This window comes from Rattus norvegicus, chromosome 19, assembly GCF_021556685.1.
Source record: "Rattus norvegicus strain SHRSP/BbbUtx chromosome 19, alternate assembly SHRSP_T2T, whole genome shotgun sequence".
NCBI classification, from domain to species: Eukaryota; Metazoa; Chordata; class Mammalia; order Rodentia; family Muridae; genus Rattus; species Rattus norvegicus.
This window is the reverse complement of record NC_141552.1, coordinates 69,255,728-69,279,356: the sequence shown is the minus strand read 5'-3', so window position 1 is coordinate 69,279,356 and position 23,629 is coordinate 69,255,728. Positions and strand designations below refer to the sequence as shown.

At 50.0% G+C, this 23,629-nt stretch overlaps 1 protein-coding gene and 1 long non-coding RNA gene across 2 annotated transcripts in view; one reads left to right on the top strand and one right to left on the bottom strand.

Moving 5' to 3' along the window:
* Positions 1-22,679, bottom strand: part of Kcnk1 (potassium two pore domain channel subfamily K member 1) — a 37,703-nt gene extending 15,024 nt beyond the window's left edge. The window contains 1 exon segment of the mRNA NM_021688.3: positions 22,302-22,679. Coding sequence (NP_067720.1) covers positions 22,302-22,656 — 355 coding nt within the window. The 5' untranslated portion in view covers positions 22,657-22,679.
* On the top strand, positions 8,668-11,481 carry LOC147999618 (uncharacterized). Its single transcript, XR_015644252.1, has 2 exons — positions 8,668-8,848; positions 9,522-11,481. It is a non-coding gene; the product is annotated as an uncharacterized LOC147999618 (long non-coding RNA).
* Positions 22,680-23,629: the final 950 nt, after the last annotated feature.

Sequence of the window (23,629 nt, the reverse complement as noted above, 5' to 3'; positions counted from 1 at the left end):
GCAGGTATTTGAACACTCTTTGGTCTTTCTGAGCTGGGCTCAAGGGCACAAACAAGCCTTGTCCAGAGGACTCATAGAACATGGCCGATGGCTCCCTGGAGGGCACCTCTGAGGCCGGAGGTTTTGCTGTGCCACACGTCCTGGGCGCAGCGACCCTAAGAGCCCGGGTTCTACTTCGAACTACCATCCTGGTGATCACCTGCAGCTGCAGCAAACCCTGACAGGAGCAGCTTAGAAGGCGGAGAGGTTCCCTCGGGTTACAGCGTGGGAAGGCGGGATCCAATGGCCGGTTGTCCCTGCTGCTTTGGGCCTGTGCATCACAGCAGCATCCCCAGGCCGAGGGGGCTGTTCACCCCACGCACAGGAAGAAAGGGGGTTTGCCCTCTCTGCTGCTACCCTTCCATCTCAGAGTTTGTATCTAGAATGTTCCTGCAGACCCTCATGTTGAAGACTCGTTTCTCTAGAGCGGCACTTTGGGGAGGTGGTGGGGTGCTGAAGAGGTGGAGTCTAGGAAGCCATTTTCAGACCATGGGGAAAGGTGCCCTTAAAAGAGGATAGTGGGGGGGGGGGGGCTGGGGATTTAGCTCAGTGGTAGAGCGCTTACCTAGGAAGCGCAAGGCCCTGGGTTCGGTCCCCAGCTCCGAAAAAAAGAACCAAAAAAAAAAAAAAAAAATAGGATAGTGGGTTACTGGATCACTGGGTCACTGGTTGGGTTTTCCGATGTTCAATTCCCAGGGCCCACACCGTGGAAGGAGAGAATTGAGCCCCAAATGCTGTCTTTTGATCTCTACATACATGCTCTGGCATGTACCCCCCCATGAATGAATGAATGAATGAACGAACGAATGCAAGTTTTAAGAACGGTTGTCAAAAAAAAAAAAATTGTCAAATCCAAACAGATGCATTTTAACCCTGATTGATAACAAGGCTTGTCTGTGCCCTCAGAATGTTCTTGATTCAAAGCACAGCTCCCATCAAGCCTTGCAGACTCAGAGCCCGCAGCCCACTGGAAGTAAGTGCATTTGAGTCCCCGCCACCTTCTAACGTCTCACAGGAGACATTGGTGTGGTGTGGCTTCGGCTTTCCCATCAGAGACTGAAATAACAAAGGGCTGGCCATCTGTCTGTCTGCACGATGCCAGAGAACATGGAAGTCCTGCAGCAAGAGCCACCTGTCACGGCACAGCCCCAGGAAGGTAGATACTGCACTCTGCTTCCTATCCCCTTCTTATCTTGGCTGCTCTGCCAATCACCTATATTTATAACTTCTCACCCCCAGCGACTAATAAATGAACAAGTGGGCCACTGAGCAAACCTTCAACATAAGGGTCTGCAGGAACATCCTAGATGCAAACCCAGGTGGAAGGGAGCAGCAGAGGGCAAGCCCCTTCCTCCAGTCCATGGGGTGAGCAGCCTGCTCTGTCCAGAGATGCTTTGATGCACAGGCCCAAAGCAGCAGGGACAACAGTGACCTGCTGTCCCCTCTTCTTGCTCTGGAGGGAACATTCTCCTCTGGCAAAGAACAGAGTTCCCTTCCTGAGCCCTCAGATTTTTCTAGCCCTTTTTAAAATATCTGCTCCACCCCAACAAGAAAATCACCTGCTTACAAACAGAATGTTCCACACTAGAAATGATTAAAAATGGCTCCTCCTAGGGCTATCTCTAAACTCTGAATTAATGTGACATTTTGCAGGCGATGAGTGGGGGTTTTAGACACATTAGAATCATGATTTGATTTTTTTTTTTTTAAAGCAGAGAACATTTTCCTTGACACTAAGACTACAAACCATGTCTTAGGAAACTGGCCACTTACGGGCAGCAATGCCGCCCAGCATTCCTAGATTCAATGAGATTTCCTGAATCCCTCAGACATTTGTATGAGGTGCCGACAGTTCTCAAACACACAACGTTAGTTTGGTTTATTTAGATGGGCTGGCCTACATGGAGACACCCTGAGGACAAGCTCCATGACACACACTCTGACAGAATGTTCTTCTAAAAATACACACACAAGAGAGAGAGAGACAGAAAGAGATGCATTTACACACACACACAGAGGGTGAGAGAGAGAGACAGACAGAGACAAAGATGTGCACACACACAGAGAGAGAGACAGAGAGATAGAGAGATATGTATGCACACACACACAGAGAGAAAGACAAAGACAGAGAGACAGAGACAGAGAGAGACAGAAAGACAGGCAGAGAGGCAGAGACAGAGACAGAAAAGGAGACAGAAACAGACAGAGACAGTGACAGAGAGGCAGAGAGAGACAGAGACAGACAGATAGAGACAGAGAGACAGAGAGGCAGAGAGACAGAGACAGAGACAGAAAAAGAGATAGAGACAGACAGAGACAGAGACAGACAGAGAGATAGAGAGACAGAGATACATGCACACACAGTCCTGTTAGGTAATTTCTAGGGAAAATAGTGGGCTTCAAGGGAAAGGATGTGTGGCCACGTGTATATATACATACATGTGAAGTACACAGAGGTGCTGGAACAATAGCTCAGTATTTAGGACCATTAGCCCTGCAATCATGAGGACCAGCATTCAGGTCACCACACCCACATAACAAGCCAGGCAGTCCCCAAATGCCTGCAACCCCATTTCTGAATGGGGTGGAGACAGAAGGCTTATTTGGGATTGTTGGCTTTTGCTCTAGTGCAGACACAAGCCGCAGGTTCAGGAAGAGAATCTGCCTCTGGGGACTATGTGGAAAGTGGTAGAAGAGGAAGCGGATGTCCTCCCCGGTCTCTGCACTCAAGTTCAGGCCTGCGTACCTGCACACCCAGGTGTGCATATACACTGCATGCACATAAATAAATACAAAGTACATATTACACACACATCATATACATATATTATAGATACATCACTGTACTGGCTGGTTTTATGTGTCAACTTGACACAAGCTGGAGCTATCACAGAGAAAGGAGCCTCCCTTGAGGAAATGCCCCCCATGAGACCCAGCTGTAAGGCATTTTCTCAACTAGTGATCAAGTGGGGAGGGCCCAGCCCATTGTGGGTGGGGCCATCCCTGGGCTGGTGGTCCTGGGTTCTATAAGAGAGCAAGCTGAGCAAGCCAGAGGAAGCAAGCCAGTAAGAAACATCCCTCCATGGCCTCTGCCTCAGCTCCTGCTTCCTGACCTGCTTGAGTTCCAGTCCTGACTTCCTTTGGTGATGAACAGCCATGTGGAAGTGTAAGCTGAATAAACCCTTTCCTCCCCAACTTGCTTCTTGGTCACGATGTTTGTGCAGGAATAGAAACTCTGACTAGGACAATCATATACATATACACATACACATAGACATCTAAAACCTTGATTCTTGTCTGAAGAGGCACCCGTTAAAACTATTTAATATAGGAGTAGGGTTTTTTTTTTTTTTGAAAATGTGTGTGTGTGAGTGTGTGTGTGTACACCCACATGATGTATGTGAATGAGCATGTATGTCAAGGTACACAAGGAGAGGCTAGAAAATAACTCTGTGGAGTGAGTTGTCTTCTTCTGCCTTGATGTGGGTTCCAGGAGGAGAGCCCACATGTCAGGCTTGGAGGACTAGTTAGAGTCTTTACCCGAGATGAGCCATCTTGCTGACCCAGGACTAGGTTTCTAAGGTTTACAGAAGGAACTGCTATTGGCCTGAATGCTACCTGTAGGATGATGTCATCACGCAGATGTAGGCAGGTATAAGATAAAATGAGGCCTGTCATTGGACGAGAAGGAAGGAGTGGGAGAAAAGTTTTAGAGAGAGTAGGAGACTGGAGCGAGAAGCGGCAGAGGAGAGAACATGGAGGCTGATAAGACTCCTCTCTGCACATTAACAGGTTGTTATGAATATTTTTAAGGGATGGATTGTACAGGGCTTTGTATGTTTAGGTGGGCAATTATATCTTATCAATTGGATCAGAGGTCATTGTGTTGTGTGTTCTTTCATGTGGCGATTTAAGTTTAAGAGAGTGTGGCGGCTGGAGACACTGGGCTGCCACAGAATTGGGACGTGTGTTTCTGGCATGGTGGCAGCCTGACTTCGGAACTAGATGGGTAGAGAGATTGCTGCCAGGCTCAGAGAGTAGCCATCGGCAGTGTGATATGGGATGGAGCAGAGCGGGTGAGACGCTTTGCCGACTGAGATGAAGATACCTACCACGTATCTTGCAGCACTATGGTGCCAGACCTAGTGCAGGATAAAAGACAGCATTTTTAATAATTTTACAGCAACAGCTACCTTCCCCAAACCCAAGTTTTTCAGGACTCAGGGCTACTGCCCTATATAAAGCCAACAACACAGAGAACTTAAGATTATCTGAGCCTCTGGAAAGGCCAGGGAGCAATGGAGATAGAGAGCTATAGGCAGACCGGAGACCAAGGAAGACAGATTCCAAAGCCTTTTTAAGGGTGGGGACATTTTCCTGGCTAATATCTTTAGTGAAATGGCGGTGAAGAGATAGGACTGATGAGATGACTCCACCGTTAAGAACACTGGCTGCTTTTCCGGAGGACTGGGGTCCAATAGCCACCACCCTGTGGCAGCCTGATGCTTGGGGAGGTGGAGAAAAGAGAATCAGGTTACCTGGCGCTTGTGAGTCCCCTCCACCTTACGTTTTGAGACAGGGTCTCTTACTGAAATGGAAGCTCACAGATTGACTCAACTGGCTTGTCAGCAAGCTCCAAGGATCCCCCTCTCTCCTTCACACCCGATCTGGAATTACACGCCATGCCACCACGCCCAACTTTTATGTGGGTGCTAGGGATCCACACGCGTGTCCTTATGCTTGCACGGCAGGCGCTCTGTGCACGGAGCACCCTACCGATCTCTCCCAGCCACCTTTTGAGGCCAGCAAAGGAGAAGGGGCTCAGCAGATTCTAGAGCCCCCCAGCTCTCCTGCGCCAGACACAGAGCCCACAGCTCTCTGGTCGGTCGTGCTTCTGTGAGAACCTTAGCCCGACAATGGATGGGATCACCTTCCGCATCACTGCTTTGATGCAGAGCGCAGGCCGTGATCAGTTCTTTCTGCCTTTCAGTCTTCACTGCTGATTGGCCTTGGTACCTACCTGTCACTCACCAGAAGCATCGTGGCCAGACTGCTGATTGGCCTTGGTACCTGTCACTCAAGAAGCATCGTGGCCGGGACCCAGCCAAGCCCTGACCCTTGGAACCTTGGTTCTCACCCTATTAGCCAAGCAAATGTGAGGCGCCCAGTGAGTAGCTCCCCTGTGAGTCCTACCCTGCTCTTTTCAGGATGACCTGCTTGTGACATCTGCTCGCCACAGCCTCTATCGGAGTTAACACTTACGACGCAGGATAAGAGAGACGGGCTAAAGATAGAGGCATGGATGTTGCGTGTGTGCATGAACATATGTTTACACGTGCTAGCAGAGGCCAGAGGTCAATGTTGACTGTCTTCCTCAATCACTCCGCTCCATGTTTTTTGAGACAGGATCTTTCACTGACCTGGAGGTCTCCTGAGGATGTTCCTTGGGCAATACAGAGGCAACCCATGGCCATCTTCTCTTCAAGAATGCTGCGTTGGAATGCAGGCAAGAATGACATCATAGCAGACTAGGGGTGCAATGTGCAGTAGGCTCTGGTTGATCAGAGTGTTCAGACAATTCCAGTACTCACCCCTGGTTAACAGCATGAGCTCAGTATCAGGACTCTATGGTCCTCTAACTGCTTAGAGGTCACTGGCCAAACACATCCGTGTCACATGCTGGGGGTCAGGATATCTGACCTTGACATTAACAGAGGGATATTTGAAGGTTACACGGCAGGCCTCTAGAGAGTCAAAAGTGTTAGCCAGGTGGCAGCTCACACTTGTAATATTAGCATTTAGGAAGCTGAGGCAGAAGAATGATTACCAGTTCAAGGCCAGCTTGGGATACATGGCCAAACCTTGTCTCAAAAGGGCGGGGACTCCCTACCCCCAAAACCCAAACAAGTTTGATGGATCTCACTTTGTACTTCAAACACTTCTGTGGACCTGCTTGGTCCTGAACTGTGGGAGTATGTGCCTGTCATACATGTCGGATCAGTATGATACTCAGTTCCCGAGTTCACACCTTTTAAAGAAAGTAGCAAGAAGGAAAAAGAGACTTTGTAGGTTTGATCCCATGTGTGGTACTAAAAAATTGCATCTTTTGAAGATGCTGGCAGATCATTAACATGAAGGTGAATGGTGGCACGAGAATTGCATGGATTCCATGCCATTTCTATGGAACTGGAGCAGGACTTGAACCTGTGACATCCTGTGTTCTGAGAAACAGTGACACTAACCAGATGTTAGAGAAAAGCCAACCGCCCTCTCTCTGAGTCTAGAACACTAGGAAATTACCTTGAACAGCTACATAATACAGAGAATTGTATTTAGAATCCCCAGTTTCAGGGTGGCTCAGTGGTTGGTAAAGTGGGGACCTGAGTTCAATTCCCAGCACCCACAAACAGCTACAGTAACAAACAGGAGTGGTACATAGGTCTCAAATCCCAGCACAGGAGAGGTAGAGGCAGTGGGACCCCTGAAGCGTGTTTAGATAAAACGTGGATCTCCAGGTCAGTGAGCGATCCTGTCTCAAAAAACATAGAGTGGAGTGGTTGTGGAAGACAGCCAACATTGACCTCTGGCCTCCACTAGGACACACACACACACATACACACATACACCCATACACACACACACACACACACACACACACACACACGCTGGGTGTCCTGATAATAAAACTCCCCACTTGACAAGAACAAACACACACACAGCCCAGACACACACAGAATGCCATGTCTTTAGGGGGTGGGGACATCAGGACCCAGCTAAGATGTCACTGGTTTTTGTTGTGGCCTCACTGTGCTGTCATGGTTTTACTGGGACAATTACGAGCGTAGCAATCAGATGACCACCCACTTAGACCCACACCAACCGTGTGGAGATACTATCCGTGACTCATCCTGGAGCATTCACTAGTTTACACCCTTGAGAGTGTCCCCATCACCTCAGAGCTGGACCCATGAGAATCTGGGATTGTGAGTCCGACTTCCCATTGAGACCTGCACAGAACACCCACAGTTTGAGTCTTGAATAGCCTTGGTGGTGTGTGTGTGTGTGTGTGTGTGTGTGTGTGTGTGTGTGTGAAAGCACTCAGAACACTCTATTTTCTCTCTCTCTCTCTCTCTCTCTCTGTGTGTAAGCACTCAGAACAAATACTCTATTCTCTCTCTCTCTCTGTGTGTGTGTGAAAGCACTCAGAACACTCTATTCTCTGTGTGTGTGTGTGTAAGCACTCAGAACAAATACTCTATTCTGTGTGTGTGTGTGTGTGTGAAAGCACTCAAAACAAATACTCTATTCTCTCTGTGTGTGTGTGTGTGTGTATGTGTGTGTGAAAGCACTCAGAACAAATACTCTATTCTCTGTATGTGTGTGTGTGAAAGCACTCAGAACAAATACTCTATTCTCTCTCTCTCTCTCTCTCTGTATGTGTGTGTGTGTGAGCGTGCACGTGCGCACGCGTATGTGAAAACACTCAGAACAAAGTGCTACTCTATTCTATAACCCTAAACCATGCATAGTCTCAAAGGAGGTGTACACCTGCCATTGGCAAACAGGGAGGCTGCATTCAGTCCTTTGTTCTATCAGTAATGACCTCAGAAGGGTGGCCCAGGAGCAAGCCCCATCCATACCTGTGGTTTCCTGGACCCTACATGCATGTGTGCATGCATATGTGCATGTGTAAATGTGTGTGTGCATGTTGTATTTCATGCTGTATGTTGAGGTCAGAGAACAACTTTTGCAGGGTGTGGTTTGTGAGACATGGTCTCTCTACATAGCCCTGGTTGGCCTGGACCTCACTATAGAAACTAGGCTGGTCTTGAACTCACAGGGACAGAAAACAACTTTGTAACCATCCTGTCAGGAATGGAGATATTCTAAAGAGACACTGCACCCTCCCATTGCCTATCAGACTATTGAAATAATAGACCCCCCAAGAGACTGGAGTCACCCCAGGAATCTTAAGAGGAAAAGGCTACAGCATGGGCCCACTAGATGGAGAGTCTATCTCCCAAGAAGAGAGATCTCACAGTTCTGACCACCTGTCAGACACCTAGAAGAACAGACTGGAGTCAGAAAACAATGGTCAGTGATGGGTGAGACAATACCTGGACCAGATGTACGTCACTGTATCATCTTGTCCTCTGTTTAAGTCTAAACCTCCTGTCAGGGCCCTGAAGAGGGACTTGGGGGCTCACTTGTCCTAAATGTCCTTTCTTGTGTGCTTTTCACTACTCCTGGTCTTTTTCATCAGCCTGCTGAGGTCAGGTGGCCAAGCCTGGCTCACTGGGGAGCTGCCAGGGCCAAGACTGTGACCCTAACAAATCCAATGACAGTGTAATGTTCTTTTTACATTTACCAGGACTCTAGGGAAGCTCTATGCACAGTTTGGCTCCCCCATCCCACCTTTCTGACCTGTCACATGCAGGGCCTGTGAGCAATGTCTCTTCTGTCTCTTCAGTCTCCTCAGAGCAAGGCCCTCAGTTTAGTGCAGCACAAGCCAGTTTTGCTTGATTTCGCTTTCCCTGTTCTCGATAGCGTGCAAGCCAGGCCATGCATCAGATAACAACGACTCCCACGACCCGTGAGTCAAGGCCCAGCCCTTCTTTACTTACCTGTACCTAACTGCAGCTGGCTCCTGTTGCCGTTGGCGTGGGTAGTTCTGGACTCTGGACTCGGGAAGACTACACTTTCGCTCTCTACGGACAGCCTCATGCCTGCCTCTGGACATGCGCACTGCGCAGATGTCGCGACAGAACAGCCTTCCTTCCGCATGACCAGCCCAAGCCCTCCCGTGTCTGTAAGTCAAATACCATTCCTGCCCCAAGACAGCTGCTCAGGTCGCTGCCCCCCAACCCCCCGCATCAAGTCTTGTAGAGTCCCACCCCTGTTGCCAGGGGCCTCGCTCTCTTCCCGTCTGCAGAGAGTGCCGTTGGGGGCTCTCTGAGCCTACATGATTGTCTCTATACTGTGAACTCAATAGGAAATACCCGACTCAGAAAATAGGCCCCTGTGGCCCAAGTGGAACAGTGAGCTATGGAGAAACCAGGTCGAAGATGACCCTGAAGAGAGCCTAGCCCTTACCCTCGCCTCACGATGCCTTCATACCTACTGTCCCTGCATTTGGTCTCTCTAGACTTCCTCATCATGTCTGAATACATCATTACGTTAAGATTAGCCATGAAGCTGGAGATGTAGCTCAGCCCAGCAGAGTGCTTGCCTGGCATGCAGGGATCCTTAGGTTCCATCCCCAGCACTGCATATCCTGGGTGTGGTGGCTCACAGCTCTGAGGCCCGCCCTCAGGCAGAAGCAGAAATATAAGTCATTCTTGGCTGTGAGATCGAGGTCATCCTAGTCTCAAATCCGTGTCTCAAAAGATTACATTAAACTAAATGCTTAACAACAATGACTAATATTAGCAGTTAGTGTTAGCTAACTAAAATGAGTCTTGCTCTTTGTGAAATCGCACCAGATCTTTCTATCAGTGTCGGCCAGACTGACTCTTGACGATGTCGCTTCACCGTGTCCTTCCTACGGTCTTTGCCAGTGACACTCAGAAGGGACTGCGGACAGACCCAAGCATCACGGAGAGCAGCTGACAGCCTTGTGTGGCAGGAGACAGTCGCAGGAAACAGTGAGACAAGAGGAGACAGCCCAAGGCTATCTTCCCTCAACTCCCCTCTGCTGCCAAAAGAAAGAAGGTGGACTCACGTTGTCTTCCGTATGATGTGGCAAGATCACAAGATTTCTGGCCTGCTCTCTCTGGTTTTTCCATTTTCAGTCTCTCTCTGTCTTTGACTGCTAAGCTTCAACTGCTCTAACGCGGCAGGAGGTGAGCTAGAACAGTGTGGCTGACAGATGGCTCATCCACACAGCAAGCCCTTCCCTTCTGCAGGGGACCCTGCCATCCCATGCCCACTAGGAGGCCCATCTGTGTAGGCCACAGGCTGCCTCTGTGGCCTGGGTGGAGGGGCCCTTCCCTCAGCTCACAGCCTCCAGGAGCCACTCTGCAGTGACACATAGGCAGGCAGCTTGGGAACAGCTTCTCCTGTGTCTTTAATTAACTTAATCCACCTCACCATGTTCTTTAAATAATTGAGCACCTTGGTAACCAGGACTCAAGCACTTGAAGAATTTTGGTTACAAGAACGCTGGAACCTTTTAATTTTGGTTTAGGACACTTTACTTCCCCCCCTACCCCGTTCCTATTCCAAACCAAGGCTGCACCCAGAATAGTAGGTGGGGCAGGAGGAAGCTGCCCTGAGAGATGGAAGGCAGTGGTTGAGGAGAAAAGATTCCTTTAAACTGTGAAGTGGCCCAGGCATCTGGAGGGGGTGGGATGTGGCCCAGTGGTAGAGTGCTTGTCTGGAATATGTGATGTGAGGTCCTGGATTCAGGCCCCAGTACTGTAAGAGGAGAAGAGGAGAAGGAAAGGAAGGGGGATGGAGGGGAAGAGAGGGAAACAGAGAGAGAGAGAGACAGAGAGAGAGAGAGACGGAGACAGAGACAGAGACGGAGACAAGGAGAGACAGAGAGACAGAAACAGAGGGAGAGAAAGGGAGAAAGAGAAAGAAAAAGAGAGAGGGAGGAGAGGAAAGAGGAGAAAGGGAGAAAAACAAAAGAGAGGAGGTAAAGGGGCAAGAGAGGGAGTAGAGACACCAAGATGAGACAGCCAGAAAGAAGGAAGAGGGAGCGGCATCTGCAGGCACTCACAGATACTCATAATTAAATCTTTTTTCAAAATTTCCAAAAGTTTAGGAATAATTTGTGTGAATCCTCTAATTTTCTCTGCTACTGATTAACGTCCACTTACACGGCAGAATGTCCTAATATGTCACATTAGAAACAGATCCAAATCAAGGTAGCATGCAGCTTAATGACCAGACCCTTGTTTCGAATAATTAAGGGCCTGGATCGTACAACCCAGCACTGCCTGCCCAACATGGGGAGGGGTCTTCTAGGAATTGTAACTGAGTAAAGTCTGAACAGCAGCCCTGAACGCTATAGCTGTGTGGTGGAAACCTCCATTTACCACGAGATTGGAAATGCTCCAGAAAGAGTCTCACTATGTAGTTCTTAGGTGGACCTCTGTGAGTAAAGGCCAGCCTGGTCTACATTCTGAGTTCTATGCCAGCCAGGGCTACATAGTGATAGTCTTTGTGTGTGTGTGTGTGTGTGTGTGTGACACACACACACACACACACACACACACACACACTGTAGGTGTTTTTTCTAAAAGTTGGTGCTGTTTTCCTGTCCAAGACTGTAACCACATGTTTATTTGACAATGTAAAATGCTTGACCTTCTTGAAAACAAACAAACAAAACAAAAAAAAACTTCATGTTTGCATTATTTGGCTCCTAAGAGCAAGCTGCCTAGGTCTGCCCTATGGTGTCCTTCATGTTATCCAGTAAAAATTGTGCTGGGCGTATTTATTTGCTAGCATTCTGTCTACTGTGTGGGTGTGGCATTTTATGACGCATGTTTTATACAAGCTATCAAATATTTAAAGCATCCTCTGTGGGCCCTGTAAAATACAAAGCTCTAATTTTTTCAACCCCTATGCATCGCTTTTTCCGATATCAAATTAGAAACAGAAGCAAACACTAGATACTCTTCATGAGCATAGAGGTCAAAATATTTAAAACCATTGTAGCACAGCATTAACTTATCCAGAGAGTCAGACTCTTCAGCTAAAATCCCTCTCTCCTCTTGTTGTCTGTCCCCCCTCAATGGTGAGTGTCAAATCCATCTCTCAAAAGCATTCTGCCACCTTGGGAAACTGGGGACCATGGCAGGCGAAGTCTCCCACAGTTCCAGGAGTGACCTTTACTGTACCCTCATCGTAGCTGAGTATAACTGATGTAACCCACCCTACAAGGACCCCAAGTTCAATGGCTATGGCTGGATGCCAGACCTCACATGCCAAGCCCCCTCTTGATCATATAATATCTGTATGGAGGGGCTTTATCACAGTCAGTGTCCTCCCCTCCCTCAGTCATACAACCCTGGGCCCTCCCACACACACACCCCTTCAGACCTGCTAGAGGAAACCTTCTGGAACGTGTCACCTGTTCCCTCAAAATTTGCCAGGACATCCCACCCCACTGCAAGCAAGGACGGTGCCACCATGTCCGTCTCCTGGTCCTGGAGCCTCACTCAGCTCTGGCTAAAATGGCTTTTTGGCTGTGCACCAATTACAGATGGCGAGCTAAACAGCTGGGAGGAAGGGCAAGAAGCAACATAAGGTTAGAAGGGCAAAACCTCAGGTGAATTCCCTTCTAAGAGGACCCGAGACCAGGGTCCCATGCTCAGAAACTCTTGGGTAGGGTCTTCTGGGGAGGTGGGTGTTTCTTCCACCTCCCCTATAACCTCTTTTAGCTTTTCCTACAAACATAACCAGAGCCAGAAGAAACTTCAACAGACTTCAAGAGAACCAGAAGAAACTGTAGAGCCCATGAATGCGTGGATACAGAAGGCACATCACAACCGGGGCCTCTAACCTTGTCTCCACAGAACGGTTGTTACCTCAGGCGCTGTCTTATTACATAGCCTAAGCTAGCCTCAGACTCAGTAAAGCCCTCTTGCCCCTGCCTCCTGAGTGCTGGGATTATAGGCCCATGCCAGCACTCTAGGTTTGTGTGGTGCAGGGGATTGACCAAGGACTGTGCATGCTAGGCAAGCACTCCACCAACTTAGCCGCCTTCAGAAAAAGTCTGGGAGGCTGACTGTGAGTTGATCAAGCTCTCCTCTGAGCTAACCAACTGTGTCAGTCACAATCCTCAATGCTATGATGACAAAAGTCACCAAAGACAGGTCTATCGGTCTATCGGGGCTCAGCGTGAGGGTACTGTCCGTCATAGTGGGAGGACAATGAGGCAGTTGGTCACCGGGTATCTATCTCCAGGAGGCAAAGAGATGGCGGCTGGTACTCACCTTCTACATTTTGGTCAGTCTAGGGTCCCAGCCAATGGGGTGTCAGCCCCATTTGTTAACCCAATATAGAAACCCTTTTATGGACAATGCCAAAGGTATCATGGACTGTCCCCCATCAGAGGCACGTCACAAGTTAATAACAAGACCGCATGTTCTTGTAAACGACTGTCATGAGCCTTCGGATTAATGACAACAACTCTAGCTGCCATTCATTAAGGGCCGCTAGCCACCCGTGGTTCTGACCACTTCACTCACATATCCTTGGGGACCGTGCCTCTCCAGATGGGGGAAACTGAGTCACAAATCGAGACTTGTGCTCTAGGTGACTCCAGATATGTTACCGACGCTATTTAACCATGAGGCAGCCTTCTTGGGGGCAGGCTTCTAATTTCCAACCCATGCAGAACGGATAACTCAGAATCACAAACTGTCTGAGACCCAGCAGAGGCAAACCGCAGAGCAACCTGCAGAGCATGGCCAGTGTCCAGCAGGAGCCCGCTGACCTTGTCAACACAGCAGTCGGCCGTTTCGAGAACGAAAATGTGTAAGCACGGTAGAGCTGGAAAAGAGCAGACACACTTGCGAGCCCAGTTCCCCACCTCTGACCTTCTTATAGACCTCGGGTCAGCATCACATCCTAGCAGCAGGCCAGTGGCGAAGTGGCCACCAACTGCAAGGACACAGTCTCCCTAAAATGAACAGGAAAGGCCAAAGCCTAGCTGAGCACAGGACGAAGGAGAGGTTCAGGAGAGGAGAATACTCAAACACCGAGTGTTTCACTACCTGGATCCTACTCCACACTGCAAGGGTCTGGGTGACCCTATTCTCTACTACAAGGGTCTGGTGACCCTATTCTCTACTACAAGGGTCTGGGTGAGCTTACTCCACACTAGAAGGGTCTGAATGACCCTATTCTGTACTGCTAGGGTCTGAATGACCCTACTCAACACCACAAGGGTCTGACTACAATTGTTGTGATGACTGACCCTGAATGTCAGTTTGGCAGGATCTAAAATGCCCTAGACTATGAACCTCTGGGCATGCCTGTGACAGAGTTAAATTAGAATAATTAAGGTTAAAAGAAAAAAAAATCTGCCCTAAATGTAGGTAGCACCATCCCATGAGCTGGGGTCCTGGAGTGTATAACAGTGAAAAAACTCAACACCAGGACCCACCTCTCTCCTCCGAGTCGTCACTGTGTGACCAGCCGCCTCACTTCCACCATCAGACCTTCCCTGAAGACCGCGCCCTCCAGCACTGGGTTTCCTCTATTGGATATTCCATTACAATGGTGGGGAAAGCCGCCAAGGCAGCTGCCATTTACGGATGCCACTTGAGAACAAAACCCAGCAGATTGCTGCTATCGCCATGCCAAAAGTGTCAACTGTGGGTCTGTCCCTGAAGATCCACTCAAGGTGGGAGGCACCTTTTGAAATACGTTTTCTAGGAATGGGTCAAAAGAACTGACTGAGGGTAACTCTACCTGCTTCGGTCTGGATAATGTCAATTGTGTCCTGCAGGCCACAGGCACCTCCCCCCAGCACCAGTCAATGTTGTAGATACTCTCCGTTCCACAGTGTCCTGAGGGCCTCGCTGTTCCCACTGGGCTAATGGCACAAGGGAAGATTCTATTCCTAACAAAACTCGAAGTTTTCTTATTAAAAGCAAGGATGGAGTTGCCTGAAATCCACGGCCACTGCTTGGTTGTAACAGTATGTTCCAAGTTCTATAAATAGGTACAGAAACAGCAAGTTTGGGGCCGAAGGAGAAAAGAACCCTTTGAGATACTGAGAGACTGAAGATTCATGTAGAACAGATGGGATGGGTTTATACATTTAAACCTAAGCCTTCGTTCTCTATCTTTGACCAATGCTGGCCAGAAGCTCTCATAGAGTTTATTATATGCAGTGTGTGTGTGTGTGTGTGTGTGTGTGTGTGTGTGTGTGTGTGTATGTGTGTATGTGTGTGTGTGTACCTTTATGCAAGTGCATGCCCATGTGGGCACAGAAGCCAGAGGAGGACGTCAGATGTCTTCTTTATCTGTCTCCATCTGACGCCCCAGAGACAGGATCTCTTACTGCACCTGAGGCTGGACTGACAAATAAGCAAGTACCAGAGATCCCCCTGCCTCTGCCTCCTGAAGAGCTGTAGTGGACTGTGTGAGCTTTTGATTTGAATGCTGGGGGATTGAATTCAGGCCCTTAGGGTGGCACAGCAAGAACTCCCCACCACACACACACACACACACACACACACACACACACACACACACACACACACACCCTACACAGTGTTCTTAAGTAGGAGCATGCTGAAGTGTGGTTTTTGGCTCAAGGGCATCTGTATCTATATTTAGCTCAGCAGGAGTGATGTCCTCTTTGAGAGCCATGCATAAGGCTTACAAGAGCAAAGACTCAGACATTTTTGTCTTTACTTTGTGTACTGGCTGGTTTTGTGTCAGCTTGACACAAGCTGGAGTTATCACAGAGAAAGGAGCCTCCCTTGAGGAAATGCCTCCATGAGACCCAGCTGTAAGGAATTTTCTCAATGAGTGATCAAAGGGGGAGGACCCAGCCCATTGTGGGTGGTGCCGTCCCTGGACTGGTGGTCTTGGGTTCTATAAGAGAGCAAGCTGAGCAAGCCAGGGGACGCAAGCCAGTAAGTAACATCCCTCCATGGCCTCTGCGTCAGCTCCTGCCTCCTGACCTGCTTGAGTTCCAGTCCTGACTTCCTTTGGTGATGAACAGCAATGTGGAAGTGTAAGCGGAGTAAACCCTTTCCTCCCTAACTTGCTTCTTGGCCATGGTGTTTGTGCAGGAATAGGAACCTTGACTGAGACACCCAGCTTCCCTTCCACCGTGCCAGGACTACAGGTATGAGTTCCACACCCTGGAAACTTTTGTTTCTTCCACTCCTATGTCTGACCTTCCCCCTTACACTCTATCTAAAGGACAAAAACAACAAAACAAAACAAAAAAACTAAACAAACACAAACCAGTCAGAAGACCCCTGATTCTTTGCTAGGGCTATTTCTGCACAAGACCACAGACTGGTGCTCTAAAACAGAAATTTACTTTCTACTTCCTCCCAGCCCTAGAGGCCGGAAGTCCAACATCAAGGTGTTGTGGAGCGAGTTTCTTCTCAGGCCTCCCTGGCTGGCAGGTGGCTGATTTCCAGCTGGGTCCTCATTTTCCACTTATCAATCTTTCCAGTTCTATCTCTAAACCCAGACCCTGCTCCCTCCAGGTTTCCGGTTAGGATAGGAGCCTGGGAGCTTGTGGGAGACTCCGTCAAGCCGGTAAACAGCCTTCAGCAGGCAGAGGGTAAGAGAGATTGAACTCCTCATCTAGTCACAGCTGGGTCACTTATGGCTGTGAGCTAAGCAGAGGACTCAGCCTGTGGGTTTCAATCCTCCCCCCCCCCCCCCTGTGCTGTGAGGAAGTGACCCCCTCCGCAGCCCGCGGTCTTTAGAACTTCACTTTAGTTTTGTAGGTCGTGGTCTGTCTGTCTTTCCGCTGCCTGTCTCCTGTATTGGCCTGCTTTCGTGCCTTCCCACTTCAGCCTGTGTGGGCTCACAAACCACACAGCTCAATGGACGAAAACCAAGACCAGGGCTGGAGAGATGACCCCATGAGATGAGATGAGTTATGAACTGTTGGCATTCTATCTAAGCTCCACCCGTACAGCTAACCTGGCAACTGCCAGGTATGCTCCGCCCCACGGTTGCCTGGCAACAGCCAGCTGTGCCTGACTATAAAGGGGGCCGCTTGCCCCCTCCTCTCCCTCTTGCTCTCTCTTGCTCTTCCTCTTCTCCTGCCTTCTTTGTCCCTGTGCCTTCTCTCGCCATTCCACCCTTCCCCCACGTGCCCATGGCCGGCCTCCTTTTCTTATCCCCTCGGCAGGCAACTCTTCGTCTCTCATTAAAGCTTTCCACGTGGAACCATGTTGGTTTGGTGTGTTCTGTCTGGATGCGGGCCGAGATTTAAAAGCCAACAAGAACCTGTTCGGTTCTCTCAGAGGACCCAAGTTCAGTTCCCAGCTCCTGTGTTAGCAGAGGGCTGGCAGCCAACTACACCTGCTGCTCTTGCTCCAGAGATTCGAACCCCCTCTTCCGGCCTCTGAGAATAGCTGCCCTCCTGTGTATAATTATGCGTAGACACAATCATATACAGACACATAATGTAAGACAAATCTAACAGGAGAAAGACCGACATGTTCTTTAGAGAATCGGGAGCCTCCACTCTGCCTCCAGGGTTACACCTCCACCCTGGCTAATGGAGACTTTCTTGTGGATTGTTTGCTTTCATCCCTGTTCTGGATAGAATGCTTTGATTCAGTCTAGTTTCTTTTGAGGCAGGATCCCACGTAGCCAAGGCTATCCCTGCCCTCGGAGCCCTCCGCTTCTGAAGTGCTGAGGTAATCAGCATGCCGCACAATGCTCTGCGCTCACTTTGGGTAAATAATCCCAGTGTGACCCATTGGAAAGTACGGGGATGTGCCACAGAGTTGCCTGAGTAACTTGGGACAGCCACCTATAGCCATAGGTTTCCCAGAAGGCTTGTGAGGGATCAGTATTTCAGAGGTGACATTCAGCTTAGCAGCCCCAAGAATTGTGAGGGTCACCGTTCCAGCTGTCTTATGGCAAGGGTGCAAAAGCCAAGGGCACTCACAGCAGCTCCCAGAGCTCTTTCCAGAACATTCCTAACAGGAATTACAAACTTGCTTTGTAAAGACACAGAGAACAGGTGTGTAGCCCTGTGGTTTCCACGACAACCTTTCAATTGTTCCAGAGAGCAGCCATAAGGAACGCAGAAATAGCAGGTGTGGCTGGGGTCAGTAGGCTTCTTACGCACCAGGAAAGTGGATTGTTGCCAACCTGTATTGTGCTCAGAATATTCTACTTTTGCTGTTCTCCCAGCCGTTTGAAAATATGGGGACCGTGCTTCAGGCCCCAAAAGGCTGTGGGTATAGCTGCACACCAGGTGCTAATGTTCCCTGTCTGCCTAGACATCTCGAAAACCCTGGCTGAGAGTAATGTCACATTCACCTTAAAGACAACAGGCTTAAAAGAACCACGAAGCACCCCCTTAATACCTGTTTCCATACCATTTTTTAAAACCACTAGTGATCCGGTAGTTGCTGCCCTAACTAACCCAAAAGTCTGGTGTCAAAAACACCCCCCCCAAACAACTCTCTCTTGGACACTTTTTTCTCTTGACGTGTGTGTGTGTGTGTGTGTGAGAGTGTGTGTGTGTGTATGTGTGTGTGAGTGTGTGTGAGTGTGTATGTGTGTGTGTGAGTGTGTGTGTTTGTGTGTGTGAATGTTTGTGTGTGTGAGAGTGTGTGTGTGAGTGTGTGTTTGAGTATGTGTGAGAGAGAGAGAGAGTGTGTGTGTGTGTGTGTGTGTGTGTGTGTGACAGAGTTCTACTCTGTAGCCGGTGCTGGCTATGAACTCTCAGCAATTCTTCTGCCTCAGCTTCTCTAGGACAGCAGGGAGAGCAGGGAATACAAGTGTGTGCCTAGTTTTCCTGGCTTTAGATGAGTCTCAAAGCAAGAAAGGGTATGTATCTGAAGATGGCGGAAGAGACTTTGTCATGTGACTCAGACACTGAGAAGAAGCAAAAGGTAGAGACAGCTCATGCACTGTCTGAGTCCTAATAGTGCGGTTACAAGACACCCATTATCATGCTGTGGCCACGCCTGCAGGCGAGGAGACAGCAAACCTGTAGTCAGCCCATAGCTCACACTGTTCCTACGAATGAACGGCAGCCTAGCCTGAGGCTCCAGGTCTTCCACCCCAGCTACTCCAGAGGTTGGGACAAGTTGATCTGGAGTTCAAAGCATGACCATCTGGGACACAGAAAAGGCCTGGGCAGCCTAGTGAGATACTATCTAAAACCAACCAACCAACCAACCAAATAAATAAACAAACAAACAAACAAAAAATCCCAACGGTCTTGGGGTGTGATTAGTGCTTTCCTTACAAGTACTGTAGTGTGAGGCCTGGAGTGTGGGACCTAACAGTGAACAAAGCAAAGCACCAATGACAAAACAGAGAGGGGGAGGGAGGGAGGGGGAGGGGGAGGGAGGGAAGGAGGGAGAGAGGGAGAGGGACAGAGAGTAGGAGGGAAAGGGAGAGAGGAAGGGAGGGAGAGAGGGAGAGAGGGAGGGAGAGAGGGAGAGGGAGAGAATGGAGGGAGACAGGAAGAGAGAGTAGGAGGGAAAGAGGGAGGGAAGGAGAGAGAGGGAGGGAGGGGGAGGGAGGAGAGGGGAGAAGGGAGGGAGGGAGACAGGGAGAGACAGTAGGAGGGAAAGAGGGAGAGAGGGAGGGAGGGAGGGAAGGGAGAGGAGAGAGAGGGAGGTGGTGAAGTGGAGAGGGGGGAGGGAGGAGAGAAGGGAGGGAGAGGGAGGGAGAGTGGGAGAAAAAGAAGGAGAGAGGGAGGGAAAGAAGGAGAGGGAGGGAGAGAAAGGGAGGGAGCTAAGAATGAATAACATGGCTAAAAGTTTTACACAGTCACTGATGATACCAACAAGAACCCAAATCTGATCTCTTTGCATAAAAGTTGCATGGGTGCTGTGCCCTCTTCCCTCAGAAAAGCCTGGCGCAGGGCACGCTTTCCTCAGTTCTCACAAGATTTTGAGATGCTGTCCTGAAGTCTCACATTTGTAGGAAGGGCAGATGTGGGAAGACTGTGGTCACTCTGTTCTCTTCCCTCTTATCCAGGAATAGGCCTCCTCGGAGGGACCCTCATAGAAAGTGGGCAGGAGGCTTCTGTGCCCCTTCTGGGAGCAGCAAATAAGTGGAGAGGCCTCTCCTTGTCTGGTGCCTCAGCCAAGAACCTCGCAGTGGGAGAAGCAACCATCTTGTCTCCTCTACCGAAGAAGATAAAAACAGATTCAACTGTTTGCTAAGGACAGCAGGAGGATGTCCTCTTATCCAAGTACTAACCGGGGGGGGGGGGGGGGGGGGGGTATGGGGGTCAGCAAACACTGAAACAAAACAAAACAACCCCTTGCTAGTCTATGCTCTAACAATGGCAGCCAGCAGGGGCATCTTAATGGGGTTTGCTAAGGTTTGCGTTTAGTAGGGATTGGGAAACCAGGTCTTACTACCTAACACACACTAGCCTCAAAAGCATACCAATCCACCTGCCTCAGTGCCGAGGCCAGCAGAAATGTATCTTTGTGAAACCTGCCATTACTGTTCCAGACAAGCCTGGGAAGGACCAAACTAGCTGACAATCACCTACTGAAAGAGTTTACTGTTAAAATCACGTGACTGGTACCTGCCTGAGAGCGGGGTGACTGCGGGCCATCTGAGGTCTTCTCTTGAAGAAAACAGTTTCTTAGCGATGAAACCCCACCAGCTTCAATCCTAGCACTGTCTGCGTCTCTGCCCCAAAACTACTTTGGAAACCATAGGTGCTATCAAATGTGTCCCATGATGGCATCAGCTCAAAACCGACTCACAGTCGGTACTCTGTTCAGAACACCGTCTCACTAATCAGCTGGTTTCATACACTGAGAGTCTCCTCCTTTGTCTGGCCTATCCCTAAGTGTCCCCTGCTCTCTTTTCTTAAATGAACCCTTGTTCCAACACCACAGCACAGACTTTCTTTTTCAGAAGGACAATGCAATACGAATACCAATAGGATCCCCCCACCCCACCCCCGAATATTACGGGAGTTGTAACGCTTCCTAATTATAGGGCCCACATTAAACAGACAAATATTTCCCAGAAGAAATAGTATCTGAACTAGGATACCATGATTACACAAGAACTTCGGCACTGCCACCTAGGAAAAGCATGCATTTCTTACCCCTGCTGTCTCCCAGCCCCCACCCCCAACCCCAAAGGCAGTCTTCATTCTCAAACTGCTCAGCCAATGTGTGAGCCGGTTGTGAACTTTCTGTAAATAGTTGTGTCTGTGCTGGAGGAAGGATTTACACTCTGGTACAAATAAAATCCAAAAAGACCTGACTGGTCTGGGTGATGTTGAATTAAAGTTGACTGTGGGCAGCGGGGGAGGAGGAGACTTTCTTTGGAAAGTGAGCCAACAGGTTTGTCTTGTTCCGGCATCCGTTTAGCACGGTTTTAAAATACCACAACACAGCCTGGAACTCTCCTTGGGTTTATTAAAAGTTCGGGAACTCAACCCCCGCCCCCCAGATTTCTGAGCAATAAATTTACCTGATCTGGCTGGAGACTGTGTGTTTACTCATTATTGGGTAATTAGTAAAAATAATTTACCGGGCCACAGCCCAAAGGAGGTTGTGAAGAGCCAGCCTAAGAGGCAGAGAGGAGGGTGAAGGAGCCTCCTGGAGTAACCCAGGTGCCCGTTGAGTCACTTGTAAAGGTGGGGCAGGGGCATAACACACTGTTCCTGGCAGGAACTCACAAGGCCCAGATTCCACAGTGTCCCTGGGCACTGTGTGACCTTGTGCCTGCCAAAAGGGACCGTTTCAAAGATTGGATCGCATGCATAAGGAGAAGGGACGGTACTGAAGCCCTTGGAGAGTCCCTCTGGCTGTCAACGCACCCATTCATGTCCTCCATAGCCTGCACGCATGGCTAGCTAGCACAGACAAAACCTGGCCTGTCTTCATCTAGGCTAACTGCTGTGCCCCGGGGCGTGTATGCTCGGCTGGATTTCTAAGTCTCCTGCAGACAGACGGTGGAGCCTCGAAGTAGAAAAGGAACTCAACCCACCTGAAGTTGAAATGACAGCTGAATCAGGAAGCCCCACCATGTGGCCCGGGTCAAGTGAAACTCCCTTCCCTTCTCCCACCCTTCCTCCTACTCTGAAACCCCCATAGGCCGGTCTGCTTAGAGGTCACCTGCAGAGAGCAGAGTGATGTCACCACTGTCCCCAAAACCGATCCAAAGAAGCCGAAATAGGTCTACGGTAGGGAAGGGAGTCACGCTCATGAAGGTGACCCATCCAAGGGTCATTGCTAGGTTCCTCAGACTGGGGTCTCTGGGATGGGGCCAGGAGGAGGTGATCGCTCCTTACTCTCCTGGCCCCTGGCCTTGCTCATCCCATGGCCTTGCTGCTTAGTTGCCAGGACACAATGTCGGGGACCTATCCTCCCATCAGCTCAGGGTCCTCACAAGTACAGAGCAGGGAATGAGACCCCTGCAGCCTCAAGGTCCAGGGTATTAAGAGACCGCTCCCAAAGAGTAACAACTGCAACACCCACGTCGTGCTCCGAGGTCACCTCGCTGGCTGCCGCCACTGCGAGCCACCGCAGGATGCGCCCAGGGGAGGCCTGGGGACGCCGGGGTTCAGGGTGAGGTGGCAGCAGCGACCCTACCTGTGGTGGAGAGCACCGTGCTGGCGAAGAAGAGCGCCGAGGTGAAGTCCCAATTCCAATTCCCCGAGGCGTTGCTGAGCACCGACACTCCATAATTGCTGGCCTCCAGCACGCGGCCCAGGAACTGCTCCAGCTGGGGCTCCGACAGGCACTCGTGCTCCTCCAGGAAGCGCCGCTTCAGCTTGCGCAGCTCCTGGCGCAGCAGGTCCTCATAAGGCAGCTCCACGGACGAGAAGACCACGGCGCCGAACACCAGGTAGAGCAGGTAGCCCAGCACCAGGAAGCCGAAGCACCAGGCCGAGCGGTGCCGCTCCACCAGGCGCACGCACGAGCTGCCGGCCAGGGACTGCAGCATCTTCCCGGCGCCCGCGCTCCGCGCCTCCCGCCGCCGCTCCCTTTCCTGGTTCCGTGCAAATACAAGAGGCCAGATGATGTGGCGGTGACGTGGTTGCCGGCTCAGGTAGCGGGAGTTGGTCGGGCGGAGAGCTCTCACCCACTTGGCGGGAGCTGCCGGCTGCCCGCGCCCCCTACCTGGCTTCCGAAACCGGAAAGTGCAGGTTTGGTGGCGCCAGACCCTGGCCAGGCTACCGGGAGGCTGCCTGGCTCCCTCTTCCCTTCCTCAGTGCAGTCAGCAGGCCTGAGTGTGTGTGTGTGTGTGTGTGTGTGTGTGTGTGTGTGTGTGTGTGTGTGTGTGTGTGTGTGTGTGTGTGTGTGTGTGTGTGTGTGTGTGTGTGTGATTTCTGAGCAACAACACTTGATCACTCAAGTCCCTATCCTAGCCATTTTTGTCCCCCAGGCATTCCTCCTGATTAAATAAATACCAAGGGCACAGATAGACCCTGTCTTCCGTTGTCTCATTGGCCGGACAGCTGAGCCATTTGCTACCAGGACTATTGAAATTACAGTAATCCTCACTCTACAAAGCAACTTGAAACCTCTCCCAACCCCAACCTCTACCTGGAACAAAAAGGGTCTGAGGGTAAAGGAAAGGTCTAAGGCTTTAAAGCACGGCCTCAGGATTTTAGCTTAAACACCACCCCAAACTCCAGGGACTTCATGGTCAGGAGGACAGAAAGGGAAATGTGTCCTGGGGCACCAAGGAATTGATGGTGGATGGGGATGTGTTATGAGTTCTACATTTCTGCACCGACGTGTGCGGCTGGCTGTGTGTTTTTAGAGTCACGGAGGGGGGTGTGTGGAACCTGACTGTGACACTTCCTAGGGAACGATAACTGTCCCATGCGTTAAGACTCAGCATTACCCTGTCCTACCCAATGTCATGTCATATACCGTACCTATCGTCTTAGAGTTTTTATTGCTGTGAGGAG